The 21,098-nt window shown below is 45.1% G+C and overlaps 1 protein-coding gene across 1 annotated transcript in view; it reads left to right on the top strand.

Moving 5' to 3' along the window:
- LOC147693605 (uncharacterized) overlaps window positions 1–10,556 on the top strand; it is a 60,889-nt gene extending 50,333 nt beyond the window's left edge. Inside the window, exon 2 of the mRNA XM_086936060.1 lies at window positions 10,482–10,556. Within this exon, the coding sequence (XP_086792186.1) occupies window positions 10,482–10,556 (75 nt within the window). The remainder of the gene's footprint in view (window positions 1–10,481) is intronic.
- The last annotated feature ends 10,542 nt before the right edge of the window (window positions 10,557–21,098 follow it).

The raw sequence follows: 21,098 nt of genomic DNA, 5'->3' as shown, positions 1-21,098 counted from the left end.
GTGGAATGACATAGCAAGGGCTAGAAAGAGACTGCTGACAGAAAGGATATCAGTGGAATGACAGAGAGAGGGACAGTAAAAGACTGCAGAGAAAAGTGTTATCAGTGGAGTCGCAGAGAAAGGATTAGAAAGAGAGTGCAGAGAGAAGGCTATCAGTGGAGTGACAGAGAGAGGGACAGAAACAGACTAATGATAAAAAGGTTATCAGTAGAGTGACAGAGACAGGGACAGAAAGAGACTGGTGAGAGTAAGGCTGTCAGTGGAGTGACAGAGAGAAGGACAGAAATAAACAGCTGATAAAAAGGTTAGTGGCAGAGTGACAAAGAGAGGGTCAGAAACAGACTTGAGAGAAAGGCTATAGGTGGAATTACAGAGAGTGGTAATGAAACAGACTGCTGAGAAGAAGGTTATCAATGGAGTGACAGAGAGAGGGACAGAAAAAGACTGCTGAGAGAAAGGCTATTGATCTGGTGACAGAGAGAGAGTTAGAAACAGAGCGCTGAGAGAGAGGTTATCGGTGAAGTGAAAGAGAGAGAGATAGAAACCGAATGCTGAGAGAAAATGTATCAGTGGATTTGCAGAGAGAGGAATAGAGAGAGAGAGTGCAGAGAGAAAGGCTATCAGTGAAGCGGGAGAGAGGGATAGGAAAAGACAACATAGAGATGAGAGAGTGATTTCTGAGAAGAAGTTATCAGAGGAGTGACAGAGTCAAATAGAGGCTGCAGAAAAGAAGGTTGGCAGAGCAGCTCAGAATGAAGGGCTGCACAGCAAGCAGAACAGAAAAGGAAGCAAAGAATGAAAACAAAGGAGGGACAAAAAATACATTGTGTAGGGAGGAAGATTAGGAGAGGACTTTAGAGACCTCAATAGAGGGGGAGAGTCTGAAGGAACGATGGACAGTCAAGGTATTCCCTACAAACGGGCAGAAGAGAGAATGTTTATCAGTTAAGTGAAAGAGAGACAAACCTGCTGAGGACAGACAGAAGAGTAGAGACAGACTTCAGAGGGGTAGTACAGCATAGAAAAGATAAAGACTAAATGCTTAAGAATAAAGGAAGACTAAAGAAGAAGGATGCTGGAGAGGCAGCGAGGGAGTTAAACTGCAAAGTAAAGAGATGGTGGAGGAAACAGTCAGATGCACATATGTCCAGCACCACATACTGTGTGTAAGAACAAATACAGTGTCAACATGTGAAGAAGGCAAGGCGCACATTGTGAACTGCATATGAAAATCTTGAGGCACATGTACTAAACTTTCTTGCAACACATAGCAGTAAGCAAAGTGGCTGCGCTGTGCTGCATGAAAGAGAGAGAGGGCAGAAATGCTTCATATTTACAAAGATAAGGAGCATTCCTGCTCCCTCCTTGCTCTGGCGCACTCTGTGCTGCCAATGCCAAAGCAGGAAACCTTGCACCACAATGCAAGTCTGCTTTTATTTTTATTTTATTCCAGGCAGGGCTGTTTGAATGCAGGAAGGACCAAAACAAACCTTAGAGGCGTACACAGATGCAAAGGCGCATGAGAGCCACCGTACATGGTCTGACGAGGGCAGGGGACCTACTTCAGGCAGAGACCTTCCTGACAATAGACCAGATGTGCGACCCCCTTCCCCCGGAAGCACTAGATATGCTACTATATTATCACTTAAAGACCTTTTGTAAAGATACATTTCCCACACATCCCACTCCCCCGCAAACAGTACATGCACTTGAAAACAGATTGAAAAATTATACTGATAAAAAGTTAATATCGCGGATTTACCGTGCGACCCTGCGCTCGACCCCGGAAGTGACTGCGCTGGCCCGTGAAGCATGGGATGAAGACATGGGGGAGGCACTTACAGACGAACCGTGGGATCAGAGCTGCAAATTGCTTCAGAAGCTGCTGCCGAATTATCGCTTAAGAAAGACCCATACATTTTAGGTACTTACATCACCTTTACTGAACACCCCCACAATTATTTAGAATGGGATTACACACGATGACAGTTGTTGGAGATGTGGGACCCTGAGGGCGACGTTTATATATCTGGCCTGGGATTGTAGATCAATAGCGAATTATTGGCAATTAATATTACATCACATAAAAAACATTAAGGGATGGGAGGTGCCATGTACACCCCAGGCCGCCTTATTGGGAATCATACCTACCATGCCGCCAAAAGCGCGAATGTTGTTACTCGTGGCAAAAAGGCAGATGTCCATACATTGGGGTACAGGGAAACCCCCTACAGCCAAAGAGTGGGTGGGGAGCGTGACGTATTGCAGAACACAACTGGGGAACTACTGGGAGCTCCTACCGCCTAGATCTAGGCCGATGGACATTTGGAAACCTTTCGTGCAGTGGCTGGGGACGGTGGCAGCGGATGATCCAAATTCGATATTGTAATATAACATACATTGTAAAATAAAATTGTAAATTGATACTTGTATAGCGCACTACTCACCCGCAAGGGTCTCAAGGCGCTTGTACGAATACCGCTATGGAACCCATCCTGGCTTTCCCTGTGAGGCGTCCACTCCTGGGCACCCCCAAGGTGGAGGCCAGGCATCCTTAGCGTTGTGGGGGCCGTTGTGGAGATTAAGCAAGCTATTGCCCAGAGTTGCAGAGTGGGACCCATGATTAGAATAGGCACCAAGGCGAGAATTATCAGGTCTGTGGAATTTTGAGCCCAAGACCAGCCGAGGCGAGGAATTGAACCCTGGTCCCGGGCTAGACCTCTGCACCAGGGTCTACCGCTCTAACCATTGAGCCACACTTCTCCTGTGGAGTAAGCGGAAACTTAGACGGGCCTGAGGGTGGGGAGTGCTTTATATAACTGGCTAAATAGAGTGGGTCACATGGTGTTTGTTTTTTGAAGTATTGGATGTGATTGACGTCTGAACTTGTAATTACATGTTGGTCAGTGCATTATATGCAAATTGTCATGGAGAATATCTAATCGTTATGACTTGTGGTCATTGGTATGAGGGAATGCATTGTATTGATTGTTTTTTATCTTTATTTCAGTCCTTTGTATGTTGTTGTAATGACAAAATGCCAATACTTTTTTTTTAATGTGTGTGTGTGTGTGTGTGCACACGCATGCACTCACTTGTGTGTGGGTGTAAGTCTTTGTTTAGGGATAGGTATGCAATAGGGTGGAGGGATCTTTACTGGCCCAACCTTGACATAATGTGGCCATTTTTGGAGTCACAATAGCTTAGAAGCGGCATAACGGTGACGCCTCCATGTCATTTTGTGAGCATTCAGGCTATTCCTGGCAAAATGGTGCCCTTCAGTGACATTTTATTTTGTTATTCACAAGCCTATGGCTATCTGGTGTATAGTGAAGAGATGTGGCATAACAGTCGATGCTACCAACTTGGACATGGGAAACCGGGTTTGAGTCTGCTAAACATCCTATAATTCAGGGCAAGTCACGTATTCCCTCTGTGCCTAAAACATATCTGACCCAGTGTCATGTAATCTGGTGTTTGTGTGAAGTGCTCTGATGTCTTTGGGTCAAGTTTGTGTAATTTAAAAATTGTACAAAAAAGAGTGATTGCCCTGCTACAAATTTGCTCACCGATAGCCTTATGTGGACATTCTTGTGGACATGATCTTGGCTATCCTTGTTATAATGGTGGTGACAATTCCTGCCGTATAATAAAAGCTCCTGAAAGGCAGAATCTGTTCCTATGTGGCAGCACACTGGATTGCTGAAAATAACACGCTTCTGTGTGCTGGATTGAGATAATTTATTCAACAGTAGGTATTTTATATTTCATGGTGAAAGTCTGGATTTTCAGAAGCAGTCAAATGTATTGAATTCAGGAGTCTCTTTTATGCTGGTATATGAGGCATAATTCATGCTGAGTTGGGGAAAGCTTGCTGTTGAGTTCCTTTTCTTAGCACTGAGGGCACTTTTGCTGTGGCTGCTATTTCATGACCTTTCTAGAGGCATTTCATCATCTATCTTAATAAAGCATTCTATGATATTATCAGAGAGTTGAAGATGAATGGTTGATGTATCCTGTATGATCCTGTAAGCTGTAGGTAACACAGCAGCAACATTGCTGCATGAGCAAGTAGGATTTTCCTAGCTTTAGTTGCTACTGCTTGTAATTGAGAGATCTATTTTATTTTTATTTTATTTCACACTGCCCCTTCCAAATAGAAACTCAGTTATAAAATGTCACTTATTATCTGCTGTGAAGAGGCAGGATAGAAAAATAAAATGTAAAAACATTTTATGTAAATTTTGAGAAATGAATGACACTGTGAAATCACATTATCAGTCTTTGAACTGCCTGAAACATATGTAGCTCTTTTTTTCAGATTTTCCTTGGAAGGGTAAGTCTGAATGTACCTTGGCCCAGGCAGTGCTTTAAATGGCCTGTTACTGTCTGGCACTGAGTACCTGCACAGTTTTAATTTGAAAGGGAGAGTACCTGCACTTTTCAGCACTGCTGCAGTACACCTAATGCGAGAGTACCAGCACTTCTTAGGAGCAAACAGGTGCGCTAAATAGTGAGAAACTGCACTTCTTTATTTGCATTTAAAGCACTGGTCCTGGGGAAGGAGAAGCTTAACCGGGGCCCTACCAACGTATAGAAGAGTTCTATCAGACCCTATGGATTTTTACCAATTTGTGTAGTAAACTTAGCCCTGTTTTTCTAAATGTTCTCACCACGAGAGAGTCATGCTTGTACGGTTCATCATTTCACTTGGCTGATAAATGATAGGTATTTGCACCTCATCAATTCAAAGTTCACCATTCACAACTGGGAAGCAGCCAGCAATGCCACTCCAATAAATATTGGACATGCGTTTTGATCAGCAGCAACATGTCTGTAAAGGCAAGCTGCAAACAAGAGCCAACTGGACATATTTCAGCATCATAGACTAGGGCACCATGAGGCTCAGCACTTGTTCTGAATCAGCCTTGCAGGATCTGCCCCACATAGGCATCACTTCTGAATTGGTTTTGTTATGTTTGGCTCTCATTTAGAGTAGTAAACAAAAGTTGTTTCCCACTGTTACTACACCATAAAGGGAATTCATGCTGCTTGAGGGTGGGAGGGCAATGAAGGTGGTGGGGCAGTGAGCGGCAGGGGCTAGGCATTTTTAGGTGACTCCTGCACATCGCTTGTGCTGTGCTTGAGAAATCTATTATTTTTGGTATAAACTTGAAAGGGACTTACTCTATTTCCTGGCTTCTCATTGGTTCCTGTGCGTGCCACTTATCTTTCCTCCATATCTATTGGCAGTTGCGTAGATTCCTGCCTTTACCAATGCTGGTTCCTCATCTGATTCTCTTATCAGTTTCCCACCACTGAAATACTGTTAAAATCCACTTTGGTGGAACTATATTTTTAATAAAGTTTTGCCTTTTACTATTGCAGCATATTTATATAACAAGCTATCACCCAGAGAGGTTATGTGAATCATAGGATGCTGTGTGGTGCCATCGAGGCTTGAACCGAGATCCCCAGCTTTCGAGTCAGCAGCTCCGGCCACTGCACGACATCCTCTCCACTCACTTGTTATCCGTCAGGGAGCTCTTTCCTTCTCCCGGACATAATTGATGAAAACCGCTCTTTAATAATTAAATAGGTGAAACTGATGCATTACCAATGTTTGTTTTGAACAGTTGGGACAAAGAGGAGAGGCAATCTTAAGAATGGCTTCCCCATTACACCTCCCCCTTGTGTACCAGTTGAAAACAGGAGCAGATGGTTTTGGGGGCTAACATAAAAATACAGATGATTAGAAAGTGAATAATAGGGATGATTTTTTTCCTCAGGGTCCAACAAGACATCAAGGACAACTCGAGCTAACAACATCCAGAAGACAAAAGCAAGTAATGCAGCGAAAAGCAGAAGCAGCAGCCATTTTACAACTGAAAATCTCATGAGGTGCTGAGTGCTGCCGACCAATACTAGATTAGCACACTAAGTGGTCTGATGTTTTGCCTGCCAGAGCATTCCACTCAAATTGTAGGAGAGCTACTGATGGGACAGCAGTATAGAAAAGGCTCTATTTGAAGACTGGTGATTTCAATACTAGTACTAAGCAGCCAATCACAGGGAGGCAACATCAGTCTGAACACAGCACTTCAGGTGCGCTCTCTTTGCACCAACGAAGAAAACAATAAAGTGGTAGCTGGAATGCTTGAATTAATGTCATCCATTGAAAGGGCCGCATTCCAGTCCATCATTTTTTACCCAGAATGTCACCCCAGACAGGCAACAGCCACGTGCAGATCAGCCTTGGCCATTCACCCAAAGGCATAGCAGAATGGTATACTTTGCGGCTTTAAGTGCAAAATGTGATGCAACCAGTAGCAAAAAACGTTAGGACCCAATCCCTGCATCACTGACTAAACATCTATGCTAAATTGTAGAAACACATTTTTCTACTCGGAAAGCCTGGTTCCCCCCTTTTTGTTCCCTTTGCATGTAGAACTACCAGCATTTTTCTAGCTTCTACTATGGAAAAAGGCGGTGGCCCCTGTCTGGTTTGTTTTGTTACAAAGCTGTCCTAGTGGCTGTCACAATGTTGTGGCTCTTTTGGCCTCTCAGCTGCGAGTCCTGCACACTGGATTGCATGAACATGAATGGGCATATTGCACGTGGTGGAAAGTGTAAGGAAACTTTTTCTTTACAGCAACTCCAAATAAGTGCCATCCACAAACATTATAGTCCCTCCCTGAAACTACACAAGTATCTTATAAGGTATGAAGGTCATACTGCAAAGTCAAAAATATTCTTTACTTAGTAATCCCTAAAATGAACATCAGCACATGTGATAAGAGAAAATCATATACCTAAAAAATACAACTCGTGAGCTTTGCATACCGTTTCTCCCAGAGAAAGCATCTTCTGAGACAGCTTCCTGCAGCCACATACCAGAAACTCTCACATGGCTTTGCATTCACAACTCCACAAGCCAGGCTCTATTTAAATACCATTACAAGGTGAGCATACTTTAATTGCACAAGTTCCCAGCAGAAGCTACCTTAGGGCTTGATGCACTTATTAGCACGCATGTTAATTAGGAATTATTAATTGCTTTGATTACCTGTCACAGGGTGTGCATGAGTGATCAAGAAAATGTAAGATCTTGCATGTGTACAAAACAACAGACATCACTCTGGCCCTAAAATTACCTTCTCTAGGGTAAAAGACAGGACATGCACATCTGAGGCTTGCCAAGGAGATGGCCCAATCCTCATGATATTGCACCTGTGAGTGTGTGAGGGAAACAGCAGCATAATCTTTGGAATTAATTTTACTTTTATTTGAGGTGAACTTACTGGGCCTGCACACATTTTACTATATGAATATTTAAACAAACGTTAAAGATAGTGAAGTTAGCACAAGGGCAAAGGGTTAAAGCGAAACCCCTCATTTCTATTACTGTGTGAAAAGTTATTCACTTTAAAGGTAACTATTGAGGTACCAATGAGTCGGCCGCTAGATCAGACACCAAACATACAGGTTAGGTGCCCTGACTTGAATATAAATGCTAACACCAAAATACACCAAGAATGACTACTCCTTTTAGCTTTATGAGTGAATGAATGTAGATAGCATCTTACACTAGTTGCCTAGAAGGGAAAACCACTGTTGTAGATGAAGTGCCCTATGGCTACTCTCTATAAGGGAAGTAGGCAAGTTTGTGTGCCATCAGAGTGTACTACTGATGGTATCATTTAGGTAAAATCCGTCAGGTATGTAAACGTTTCACCACAGCATAATGACAGGCGACAACCTCTTCTAAACTACTAGAGTCACTTAAGGATGTGAAAAGGTAAATATTTCACAACATGTTTAGAAGTTATACTATTACAGTAATTCTAGATATTATAGAGGTAAAGGGGCTACAGGAGATCTATCTGACTTTCTTATCTTTCCAAACAACACATTATTTATCAAGCAACCATAATTCCAATCATTATTGGTCACACCAATCCACTTGGGCCTTAAAAAAAATCAATAACCATTGGTATCACTTCTCTTTCACTACATTAGGCTAAACAACCCCCTACAACTGACACGTTTATGTCCCAGACAGTGGCAATCCTTTACTGTTGCAAAGTCATCCTGTGCCCTGGGCACCCCAATTTCTTGCTGACTGGTACTGGTGGTAACTGACTCTGACTGTCCCGAAGATCTGCCTAACCAGGCCTAAGGCCAGTGCTATGCTGAAAGAGATGCTTAGAAAACAGTCTGTCCTGATTGGTCGGAGTTAAATGGATTAGCCAGGCGGTTTTGATGAGGTAATAAGTAGCCCCTGGGGTTAGCAAGCCATTCTGGGAGGGCAGGATTCTGCTCTACAGGAATGCCAGAGCAGGGGTAGAGGTCGTAAACAGTAATCTTCAATAGTAGGAGCAGTCAGGCAGGAGAGGCCAGTTTCATTTACACCCCTTCTCTTTGAACCCAGCCAGATAATAGAATTAAGGAAGGAAGGAGCAGATGCAAGGGGGGGGGCAGTATGGAGATGAACCATCTTGAAAGAGGGCTTAGACAGCTATTGTCTCTCTGCTGAAAACTCAGCCATGTTGAATTTTGGAGATATGGTGCTCTCTGTGAGATTATATTGCCACACTTCAGAAGATATGTTCATACTCCATTGTGCTGACCTGGACCTTATTGGATAGGAGTGCCCTCCTGCTTGATCCAGAGAACTTCGAAGAAGCATGTGAGAGGAACAGAGCCTCTCAGATCTGCTGCTTGAAAAAAAATGTCCATGTTTTATTTGCACCAACCAGGTCCTGCACTCTGATTGACTGTGCCTGCAGCACAATCTGGAACTACAGCCATGTGGATCAAACCTGCTTCAAAAGGACTAAAGAGTGGACTCCTTGCAAGCTATAAGTTAACAGAGCTCACCTGGACCATCACCACCAAGAATCCCCAGCCTGGTGTACTACCACTTTACCTGGCCAGCCAAGCAGGCAACCCTCAACCGTGAGCCGGCCTGCCATCCAGGTTTGTCTGCTGAAAAGCTCCGGAGGTACGACATCCAGAGTTTGACAGGGAGCTCGTCGAACCTCAAGCCTGCAAACCATCACAGAATCCAGCCTGGTGAAGAACATCAAGGGACTGGTGAGAAAAAGCTCTATATAAAAATAACAGATCAACAACAAAGAATACCCATAGATCAAGCAGTTCAAATCAGGGGAGAAAGGCCGGGCAGATTGAATCTGGAAGATAGCATAAGCCAAAAAGGGGACGCAGAGAAGTGATCACAGTTTCATCCAAATGTGTTCATAATTTTTGTGACCTGTCACAAAGTGAGCAGCTGCATTTACCTCCAAATCCTCCGACAACCAGCAGTAAAGTATTTGTGCTCACTCCCCTAAACAGGGTTTGATTGGCATTTACCTAATTGGCATATTTGAATTACTTATAAGTCCCTTGTTAAGTGGTATACCATATACACAGGGCGTGCAAATGAAATGCTACCAGTAGGCCTGCAGCACTTATTGCGCCATTCACTTTACGTAGCGCACTAAAATATGTCCCAGGACTGCCATTGCAGCTGGAATGCAGTGTTAAACTGCCACGTCGACTGGGCATTTAAACCCCCTTGCCTATTCCTAAACTCCCCTTTTAGTACATATAAGTCACCCCTAGGGAAGGCCCTAGGTATCCCACAGGGCAGGGTGCTGTATGACTAAAAGGTTGAACATGTCCTGGAAGTGAAAAACTCCTAAATTCATTTTTCACTGCTTCGAGGCTTACCCCTACCATAGGATAACAATGAGGACCTCTCTATAGCGTGTTGCCTGCTCCCCTCGCTGTCAGTCACGCCAAATGTCAGCTGTGTAAATCTGCACTAAGCTGGGTGATTTTTCCTGCATAGTCCGCTTTATTTTGTGTAAAGCATGTACGTTTTTAGCAAAGTTTAAACTGAATTTGTGTTCAACGCCTAAATTGAATTTGATGTTTGGTGGTGTGGTGAGGCCCACACTAAGCTCTCAATGAGTCCAAGGGAAAACACAGAGCAGCAACATTTTCTTGGGTTAGCGCTCTAGTGTTCACACTGATAAATTAAAGGAGAGGCACTGCGCAGACGCGCCGCTGGCACACCTAAGGCAAGCACCCTGCACCTGTCAGTGTCCGGGAGGCGCCGGTGCCGGCCATGCTGTCGGTTTTGGCTCAAACCACAGGCAGCGCATCATCTATGACAAAGCCACGCCGCTCAACATTGGTAAGGAGTCCCGCTGCCAAAGCAACGTCGCTGTTAGGGCTGAGGATGGTATTTTAAAATGTGTACACTGTAACTGGGAACCAACTGACAAGGAACTTCGGGCCCCCACGAAGGTGGGCCAAGCTGGAATGGGCAATGTTATGGGCCCTGCTATCAACCAGTGTGGGAATTTCAAAGCACACCTACTCAATACACGCTCCTTGCAAAGCATGAACTCCACATCTCTGAGCTGCTGCATGACTCGCACTCTGACATAGTGTTTCTTACGGAAACCTAGATCACTGAAGCCTCCAACTCTACCATCGCCACGGCTATCCCTCCCGGTTACAATATTCTCAGAAGAGATCCCTAAGTTGGCAAAGGAGGTGGTGTAGCAATCATTTTTAAATAGGAAATCTCTTGCAACACTGTTACCATGGGGGAGATAGATGGGGCAGAATGCCTTGCCATAAAACCAATACCCAGGCCTCCGGGTCCAGCCTGCAAGTTCCTGAACTCCATCAATGAACCAATCACCCCCCTTGTTCTCAGGTACAACCACTTCCTGGTACTGGGAGACCTTAAAATCCATTTGGACAAACCCTCAGAGCCCAAGGCTATCTCCTTGATGGAGTCCCTTGCCATCTTCAACCTGCCCCCCTACATCTCCCATCCCACACACATTAAGGGCCACATCCTCGACCAGCTTTTTTCAAATTCTGAGATCGAGGTGGATCTGCCCCTGCCTCTAGTGTGGTCAGTCCACTACCTTATTGGTTTCAAGGTCCACAGGTCGGCAAGGAGTCCCGAATCTCTGAGCACCAAATGGACAAATACACAAAGACCTTTCCATCGGATCACTCCATCAGCTCTGAGTGAAGCACTGGAACATCACCCGCCTTCACTAAGTGGCAACCCGGAGATGCTCTCTGCCTCGAGAATTGACTGCAGCACTGCACTCATGCGCTCGCCCCTATGTTTACACATTCTCCCAAGATAACCAGAATTTCGTCCCCCTGGTTTAATAAAGCACTTAAGCTGAGCAAAAGCTTCCTGCAAGCACCTGGAAAGGTTATGGCACAAAAACCTCAATTCAGAGGATAAAATTGTATACAAACAGGCCTTGAAGGTCCACCACACCAAAATTTACAAGGCCAAAAAAAGTTATTTTGATGTCAAAAATTGAGATATCCGGAAGTAAGGTCCAGGACATTTTTAAAATGTTAAAAGCTTTTTCCTCCCCGTCCTCTGTCGCCAGGGCGCTTCCACCTTCTCTGAAATGGGTTAGCCAACTCACGGCCTTCTTCCACGATAAGAAGGGCCTCCCTGCGGACACAGCATACGCCAACACTCTAGCTCCTGTGGCTCCTATTGATAGCCCAACGCTAGAAAGGTTTTCCCCACTACAACTGGAGGTGTTCCCTGAAGATCAAAAAAATCATTGAGTCCGGCTGCCCCTAAGACCACTTCCCAGCAAATCTGTTAACTTTGGTGGCCAAGGCCGTTAACCTGACGGTTAACAAAGTCCTTAATTCTTCTCTGATGACCAGCCATGTGACTGGCAGGTGGAAAAGCGTCAAAATCCTCCCACTGCTAAAAAAGCCCTTAGCTGACCCCTTGGTGTCAGCTAACTATAGACCCATTTCGCTGCTCCTGTTCTCTTCCAAGACTTTAGAAAAATACGTTAACTCAGGGATTTCCGACTATGCTGAAAAAAACAATCTTCTCCATCAGAGCCAGTTGGGTTTTAGGGCCAATTATAGCACAGAGACAGCTCTTCTTGAAGTCTCTGAGTCTATTAAGGAGAATCTCGACAAGAAGGGTAAAGCCATGTTAATTCTGTTTGACCTCTCCGCAGCTTTCGATACTGTGCCGCATGATCGACTCCCGAACAGGTTACAGGAATATGATCTTGGCAGCGCGGTTCTGAAGTGGTTCTCCTCCTTCTTGGAGGACAGACACCAGGAAGTCTTGTCTCCCCCTTTTCTCTGCTCTGATCCCCACTTTGAAGGTGGGAGTCCCTCAAAGCTCAATTCTGAGCCACACGCTTTCCAACCTTTACGTGTCTCCCCTGGCTACTCTGGCAGAAGCGTGCGGTGCTAAAGTGATCTCCTGAACTGACGACAGGCAGATTCTACTCACCTGTGACTGGGGAGCAGACTTTGAAAGTGAAAAGATCAACCAATGTCTTGCAAGGGTTTTCTCCTGGATGAGGGTGAACCAACTTAAATGTAACCCCTAGAAATCTGAGGTTATCTTCTTCGGCTCCCCACCCGCGGATGAGTGGAAATGGTGTTGGCCATCTGATATGTCACCGCCCCTCTCCTCTGTCAGCACAGTCAAAAACCTTGGGCATCAAGATGGGTAACCCCTTGTCAATGAAATCACAGGTCCAGTCAGTTGCAGGATCCTGTTTTGGCCTTCTGCGGATGCTCAGGAAATTCCTCTCCCTCCTGCCTCCTGATCACAGGAAGACCGTTATATAAGTCCTGATTGTCTCCAGACTGGACTATGTCAACGTCTTATACTTAGGCCTCCCCAAATATCTGCTGAACCGATTGCAGGTGGTCCAGAATGCGGCCACCCGGGCGGTCCTCCTGCTCAATCCAAGGACCCATATCTCACCTCACCTGAAGGCCTAACACTGGCTTCCCGTAAGAAAGAGAATCTGTTTTAATGCCTTAGTTCTCATATTCAAGACCCTGCAGAGAACCGGTCCACAGTACCTCGGAAAGAGAGTCACACATTATGTGCCTCTCAGAACTTTGAGGTCTTCTACACTAAATCTGGCTTCCATGCCTAAGATCTGCAGCGCCCGCACAGGAGGCCGCTCCTTCCAGTTGCAGGGTGCACATGCATGGAACCTCCTACCTTTGACACTAAGACAGCTGGCTGATGTATCCACATTTAGGAAGATGCTCAAAACCTGGCTCTTTCGGAACTAACCAATTGTTCTTCCACCCAATCGGGACAGCAGCAGACCGTATTGAGGTTTTGTTTCAGCATCGGAACACTATTCCCTGAGTAGCTGTGCTCTATATAAATGCTCTTTCATTCATTCATTCCTTATTATATTTCGTAAGCCAAAATGTCCAATTGGGAGCAGGTAGATATATATTGTTTGGTACCTATAGAATTGTAGTGGTAACCCCTCTTTAATGATAAAGTCAGATATTTCATTAGAATTTTGAAAATGCCACTTTTAAAAGTTGGCTTTTTATACTTTAAGCCTTTTTTGCCAGCAGCCTGTCTTGAGTCACATGAATGGGTGTAGGTAACAGACTTTGGGAATTACTCCCAGACAGTCCCATAATAGAGGGATTAGGTGTGCCTCTTTGTGCCATTTGCTAACAGGATGGGGTGTTGAGCTGGGTACTGCCCTACTTACACCTGAATAGCCTGTGCTCTGCCTAATGACCATGTATTGGCACTGCAGCCAGCTTGGAGCTAGGGCGGGTGAGTCAGGAAATTCCATGTACTTCAAATAATTTTTTCCAGAAGCTTCTTCCACCTTCCAGAAGTACACCAGGCTATTAAAATAAGACCTTCAGATCCACTCTTCAGTTCACTTCTGGACTTGAATATGAACTCTTAATTGACTGCCTGCTGCTGTGGCCTACTATTACCTTAGGTAATCAAGTTAAATATATGATGAAAGTAGTTTACCACTTTATAAATAAGATCTAATAGAGATTTTCATTCTAACAAGGTTCAAGACAGAACGAGTCAAAAGAAATAAAACGGCGGAATTTAGAAATTGATGAATCAAATTCCGACAAGATTTTTATAAGGTATTTATGGCCTCGGGGTAATTGCCCCAAAGTAAATGAGACACTTGAAACATACTGGAGTGTCCCAGTTCACATCCTTAGTTAAAACAAGTTATGTAACAAGGGATAGTGAGTTAAAACTCATGAATAGTCGGGTTGTAGAAAGGGTAAAAAATTAGTACGCCAGTACTGAAGACAAGTAAGGGTTTGGAACCAGTAGGTTCGAAGGGCAAGGGATCAATGTTACTAGAAAAAGAATTGTGTCACTGTATTGCATAGGCATCTAAAATATTGCTTTTATTTTTAGATTTCACATCGATAATGTGAAATGAAAATGAAATGAAATTAAAAGTAAATTTATAAAGCACGATTGCTGCCCGGGGGCGTCCAAGCGCTAGGAACCAACAGAGGAGGCCTGGCAGAGTTGCTAGCAGAGATTACTGAGGGAGGTTGAATAGGAATGTCTTTAACTGTTTTTGGAATAAAGAAAGGTTGGGGTTAGCTCTAAGATGGAGGGGGAGTGTATTCCAGGTCTTGGAGGCATTATAGGTGAACGTCCTGCCGCCAGACCTTGTCTTTTTTATTCTCGGAGCAGAAGCCATAAAGGCCTGGCTCGTTCGAAGGCTTCTACTGGGTTGATAGTGATTCACTAGGTCACGGGTGATCATAGGACCTGTGTCCCAGAAGGCCTAGTGAGCAATGCACATGGCCTTGAAGAGGATTCTCTGACGCACTGGTAGCCAATGCAGGCTGATCAGACCAGCTTTGGCTGATTGTCTGCGTGGGTGCTGTAGCAGTGTGCGAGCCGCACAATTCTGCACTGTCTGAAGTCTACGCAAGGTGTACTCCGGAGCACCAAGGTAGAGGACGTTGTTGAAGTCTAGGCGGGACTGTATCAAACCCTGGATGGCTACCTGCTTAGCCTCCATGGGTAGAAGGGGGAGAATTTTCTTTAACATCCTGAGAAGGCCAAAGCAGGTAGCCGAGAGTTTTGTAGCCTGGATGTTGAATGAAAGGGTCCTATTCAGCCACACCCCGAGGCTCTTGATGTTGTCCTTGGGTGCTGGAGGGCTGCCTAGACAGGGGGGCCACAGAGAGTTGAAAAAACTGGGGTTAGAGGGGCCCAGGAGCATCAGCTCCGTTTTGTCCCCATTGAGCTTGAGGGATGATGAGGACATCCAGCTCTTTACCTCCTCTAAACACTTTCTAAGCCCACCTGACATTGGCATGTCGGCCTCCTGCGCCAATGAGACCACCAGCTGGGTGTCGTCCGCGTAAGAAATAATCTTAACCCCAAATGGACGAACAACCTCAGCGAGTAGCCTAATATAGATGTTGAAAAGCGCAGGGCTTAAAGAGGAGCCTTGTGGGACTCCACACCTCAATGGTCTACTAGTGGACACTGACTCACCATCAAATACTTGAAAGGATCTGTCCCTCAAGAAGGACTCGAACCAAAGCCAGGCTTTATCCATTATTCCGACACTAGACAGACGGTTCAGCAGGATGTCGTGGCTGACCGTATCGAATGCCGCGCTAAGGTCAAGGAGGATCACTGCCACTGATCCTCCTTGATCTAGGATTTTTCTGGATTTCTCGGTGACTACAAGGAGGGCGGACTCAGTTCCGTGTTTGGGTCTAAAATCCGTCTGGGTGGGGTCTAACAATTGGTTGTTTTCCAGGAAATTCACCAGTTGGAGGTTGATGTATCTCTCCAGGATTTTACTCAACCAGGGGAGCAGGGAGATAGGCCGGTAGTTGCTAAAATCTGAGGGATCCAGATTGGGTTTCTTTAACAGGGCTCGGACCATGGCCCGTTTCCAAATGGGAGGGACAGTGCCAGAGGTGATGGATACGTTCAGGAGGTCCATTATGGTTGGCAAGGTGATCTGGGATGCTGACATTATGACATCTGGCGGAGCCGGATCATTAGGGGATCCAGATTTTACCCTACGAGCCACGGACTCTAAGGTTTCAAGATCTAGAAGGGGGAAGTGATCCAGTATAGGTGGAGGCTCTAGTGGGGTGTCTACCAGATTTGTATTGGCCCGAGCTAAAGGGGCGGTGGCTAGAGAGGGAAAGGATGCGTAGATTTTATTGACTTTTTGGTGGAAAAATTCTGCTACGTCATTACAGTTGGCTGTTGTTTTTGCCTCGTGCAGGCTAGATGGTGGAGGTTTGGTAAGTTTTTTCAAGATTTGAAAAATTTCTTTGGGTTGGGATTTGGCTAGAAGAATTCTGTTAGAGAAGTATACAAATTGGGCAGCTTTGACTTCTGCTTTGTAGTCATTGATTGAGTCTCGGTATCGAATTTTTGCCTCCAAAGAATAGTCTAGACGCCATTGTCTTTCTGTTTTTCTGCATTGGCGTTTCTTTTCCCTGAGAGCCTCTGAGTACCAGGGGGCGGTTTTATGGGGGCGTTTCAGCGTAGGTTTACTCTTAGGGAGAGTGGCTTCAAGGGTTTGTGTGATCCAATCTTCATAAGCCTGATTGGCTAGACAAGGATCCTCATTGTGGAGGGGTTGATTGCTGGCGAGCTTAATGGTCCATTCGTCGACTGGGAGGCGCGACCAGGATCTGGCGTGTCTTATCGTGGGTCTGGTGGGTGGAGGCTTAAGCGTGGTCCAGGTGAAAGGTACCAGTAAATGATCCGTCCACGGGAGGGGAATTGGTAGTCCTGCTACAAGGTCTACACAGTTGCTGAACACAGGGTCCAGTAAGTAACCCTTGACGTGAGTTGGGGTCTTGACATGTTGGATTAATTGCAAGGCAGCTAGGTCATCTACAAGCGTAGTGACTGTGTGATCCAGCGCAGTGTCGAAATGAAGTTTGAGATCACTAACAGAGTGAAGTTAGATGCAGTGCTAACGCGTTCAGCCACAATCGAAGAAAGATGATTGTGGAACTGCTTAGGAGGGCCTGGGGGGCGATAGATTAGTGTTCCTGAGAAGCAGTTGTTAGGAGAGAGTTCCAGACTGAAGGCTAAGCTCTCACAGTCAGGGATTGTGACATCTATGGGTCGGTCTAGTCTTATCTCCTTGTCTCTCTTTCTTGTCGGATATCTATGTCAAAGATGATTAACATAAAATATTTCTCCTGGAACAATAATGGCCTGCGCACCAAACCAAGGGCAAACAAAATCATGCAATATTTACGAGATCTGGATGCGCAGGTCATTGTTCTCCAGGAGACTCATTTAACAAACTCTGAGACGATGGATTTAATTAAAAGAAATAAGTGGATAGACTTTGCGGTCTCCACTACTCAGGCCAGTAATACTAGAGGGGTTTCTATAATTTTCAAGAAAGGAGCTAAAGCTAGGCTGCTATCTCAACAGGTCGACCCAGGTGGAAGATGGGCCATAGCCTCCGTGGTAATAGCGGGCTCTCAAACCACAGTTTTGGGCCACGTTGACTGTGTTGAATAGCTTTGTAAAATCATGTCATGCCCTCCCTTACCTTCAAAATGCAACTCTTTTAGACATTGTGTCAGCATAACCTGTGATCTGTGTTTATTTAATACAACATATGATTTATATGACAGATTTGTTAAAAAAACACTGTCCTCTAATGTTAAACAGGGTTGAGAAAATAAATGAATCTAGTCAGTGGTTTAACTGCCCTACATGTAACTAGAAAACCTGGGATCAAATCCAAGCTTCCCTGTATGACACAATTGTGTGATCTAAGTCAAATCAATTTACTTCATGTGCCTAATGTACTCTATAGTGACATTTGCAAGCACTTTCAAGTAATTCAGTTCAAGATGGAACCTGTACAAAAATCTTATTTGTTTATGTTTTAATAGCCTGTTATCTTTCACCATCAAAAACCCCCGCCATCCATCGCATGTTGCTACCAGGAGCTCCGCCCCCCCCGACCAAACGACTTCAACTGATGACGGCGCGTCCCTGTCTCGCACGCATCTACAGAATGAATCTTGCAGTGCCCCCGTACTCCCCTCTCGTACCGTTGGTGGGGCTTCCCAAAGGCCGCATATACTACACGGAGACAAGGCTACACATATGGACGGAACACGCCCTGACGGAGGTGGTGAGCTATACTTTGACATACAATTGCAGACATTTAAGGCACTTGTGAATAACTTTGAGCTCCCTAGGGGACAGTTCTTGCTACACAGGCAGCTCTTAAATAACTGTCGTAAACAATGGCACACAATTGAGGAAGAACCCCCTACACACCTGGTCCTCCACGCAATCCTACAGATGGGCCCAGGGCGACACCTAGTTACTTGAATATATAAAGCCATACGAGCTCTTAAGCAACGCACACTTGCATCCCTCAGGGAACAATGGGAAGCCGACTTTTGCAGGCCTTTGCATGATAGGGATTGGGACAAAGCACTAGCATAGACTAAGAACGTATCCCGTAACTACCGCTTCAAAAACATACAATTGCATATCCTGCATCGGGCATTTTTCACTCATGCAAAGCTCCAGAAGTATTTCCCCAATGGTACCTTCGCCTGCCCTAGATGTCAGGAGCCCGCTGCCTCCTTTTTCCATATGATGTGGGACTGCCTGCCCCTCCACAGCTACTGGCGGACCGTTCATGCTACCCTTGGAACGATCACAGGACTCCGGGACCTCGTGGGAGGCGAGTGCCCTTGGTATTGGTAAGCATCACAAGAACATGAAAGTCGAAATGCGCTTTGCCTCCTTAGTGCTTCTCCTGGCCAAACGGTGCATAACTATGCACTGGAAGGCACCTGACCGTCTCCCCCTGGTGGCCTAGTTGGGTGCAGTCAAGAAGTGGGGGGCAGCAGAAGAGGGAATACTGCGAGGGGAGGAAGCTCACGGAATTCGCAAGCAGCCAATATCCATGCCATGGGCCATGCTACTTCACTCCTTTACACATGAAACAGCGACAGTGGCGGAAAGGCGGAGGGGTGGTTCCCCTTGGCCCCCGAGGATGCTCGGGAGGGTACGCAAAGGGCCCAAACACCTAACGGCTCATACATAAAGGCTGCCAATGACCCATCACCACACTCCTGCGCAGACAGCTCCTAGCAATGTCCCTCCCCCTCCTCCTATCTGCTTTTGCGCAATTACATCATGATATCTCACAGTAGTGCAGCTCTCATGTGTTAACACACATGTAACCACAGCGTACGACGCAGTGTACCCCAGTTTTTCTACCCCAAGTTTATTCATGGTTAGAATAAGGCTTATATTTCAAAGCCCCTGCGAGCTCACGTGCGGGAGACAATGCACCTCACATCCTCAGCGCGACGGGGAGAGCAACATGTGGGAAAGTAACCTGTATATGGACACAGACCTGTGAGGGTCATCGCCAATTAATAGACTGAGTGACAGGGTTCAACAACCTTTAACCTATGTGCTAGTATGTCACAGTATCAAGTCCCCGTGCGGGATCACTTGTATGCCAAAACCATCTGCAATGAAAGATGTGATGTATGTAATAATATAAAATGCCAATAAACATGTTTTACAAAAAAAACTTTCACCATCAAAAACACTAATATTGGCCATGATGTAACAGATACCATACTACTGGTTCACTTAAGGCGTGTCAGAAGGGATGGTTAATGAATGTTTCAAAGTGTGTTTAGAAACTTTAATTTTCGAATAAATAAATGTCAATGTAATGTTGTGATCTAATGCACTAATATGAAATAGTTCCATATAATACGGAAATACTTTCGACATTTTAAAGTATTTATCTTGTCCTTACATTTTGATAGTTCTGCAATTTACATCCCAAGTATTTTTAAGATTCTGAATGTTATTTGACACTTAGGGATGAGCGGGAGCACTTGTTAAGCCTTGGCATGCCTGTATAGACATTGTAAAACATTGACAAAGTAGGCAATTGCTCAAGGTCAAATATTCCCCGCCACTGCCCGTCCTCCTCAAGCACCACCAACTGACCATTGCACCAGCAGAATTTGCCTGGGTTAGTGCTGCTTGTTCAACCTCGTGACTTATCTCTTCTGTTTCTGGCCTCTTTGCTAAGACTACTATCAAGGTTTGCAATACTTTCTGAAACTCAAGGAAGGCCCATCTTGTCTGATTTTAGGAATTGTTCCACATAGTCCTTCATCCTGCTTTGTCTGGTGATTCCTAAATCCAGTTCTGAGATAAATGTAGAATCCCTAAGCACACTTTATTGTAGCAGTTGGGCTTTCTAGGTGCTAGGACACTGCAGAGAGTTTTGCTTACTTCAGACCCTGACATGAGATGTGAAACTGCTGCCCACACAATGTGATCTGCCTTGTTTCTACACATGCAATTATTGTGCAGTCTTGTGTCCTAGTCTGTTACGACACATTTGTCCTTTTCAGGCTTCTGTGCTTTCTTAGAGCCCTTCTTGGATGTATTCTCCTCACTGATTTCGTTACGGGGAGTGGCACAGGCCATAGTGCCCAGATGTACAGCTCCAAAAGACCATTTGTGGCTGGCTCTTGTTGTGCCAACCATAAAATATACAGCAGCGCTGTCATAGCAGGATTAAAATACACCTTGCCTGACAATCCTATTGTCAGCCTCCATTCGGAGGGCCACTGGGACAGCAGGAGCTAGTAGGTGTCTTCTATGGAGTTTGAGGTCATTTGCCACTGATGTGCCAGGGTCCATTCTACTATGGCCTGCATACTTGGCCAAGTACAACCCAACCACACTTGACTCTCAAGGTAGGGCTGATGAGCAGTCACTGAAAACTCAAGGGGCAGTTTAGCACTCAACAATCTACTAACAGACACCATAAATTTGATGTCCACCTGAGTGCTTATCTTTAAAATAATAAAACTACTTCAATCACCCAGTTGTACTGAATACTACACACTACACTATATGTGTGATCAAGGGTGCTATATCTCCCTCTCTGATTTGGTACTACAGGTCAAATATGCTTAAGCAACCATGAACTCTTGTGGTGAGTGACAGGCGTAGGCCTCTATGCACATGCTTAGATTAGAGTGATGCCAGGGTCAAAATAAAAAGGTAGGATGCACATGTGTTTGGGCACTCTGGATAGGAGAAAATGCATGTGTAATATGCAAGGAACTTACCTGTCCCAACAAAAATAATTGTCCGTACCAAAATGGAAAGTGTGCTTCACCATCACTCTGGTCATTTATCTTGCAGATATGACACTAACTGCATT

Source organism: Lissotriton vulgaris, chromosome 8, assembly GCF_964263255.1.
Source record: "Lissotriton vulgaris chromosome 8, aLisVul1.2, whole genome shotgun sequence".
In the NCBI taxonomy this organism is placed as follows: Eukaryota; Metazoa; Chordata; class Amphibia; order Caudata; family Salamandridae; genus Lissotriton; species Lissotriton vulgaris.
Note: the sequence above shows the minus strand (reverse complement) of the source record. Positions and strands in the feature narration are given on the sequence as shown.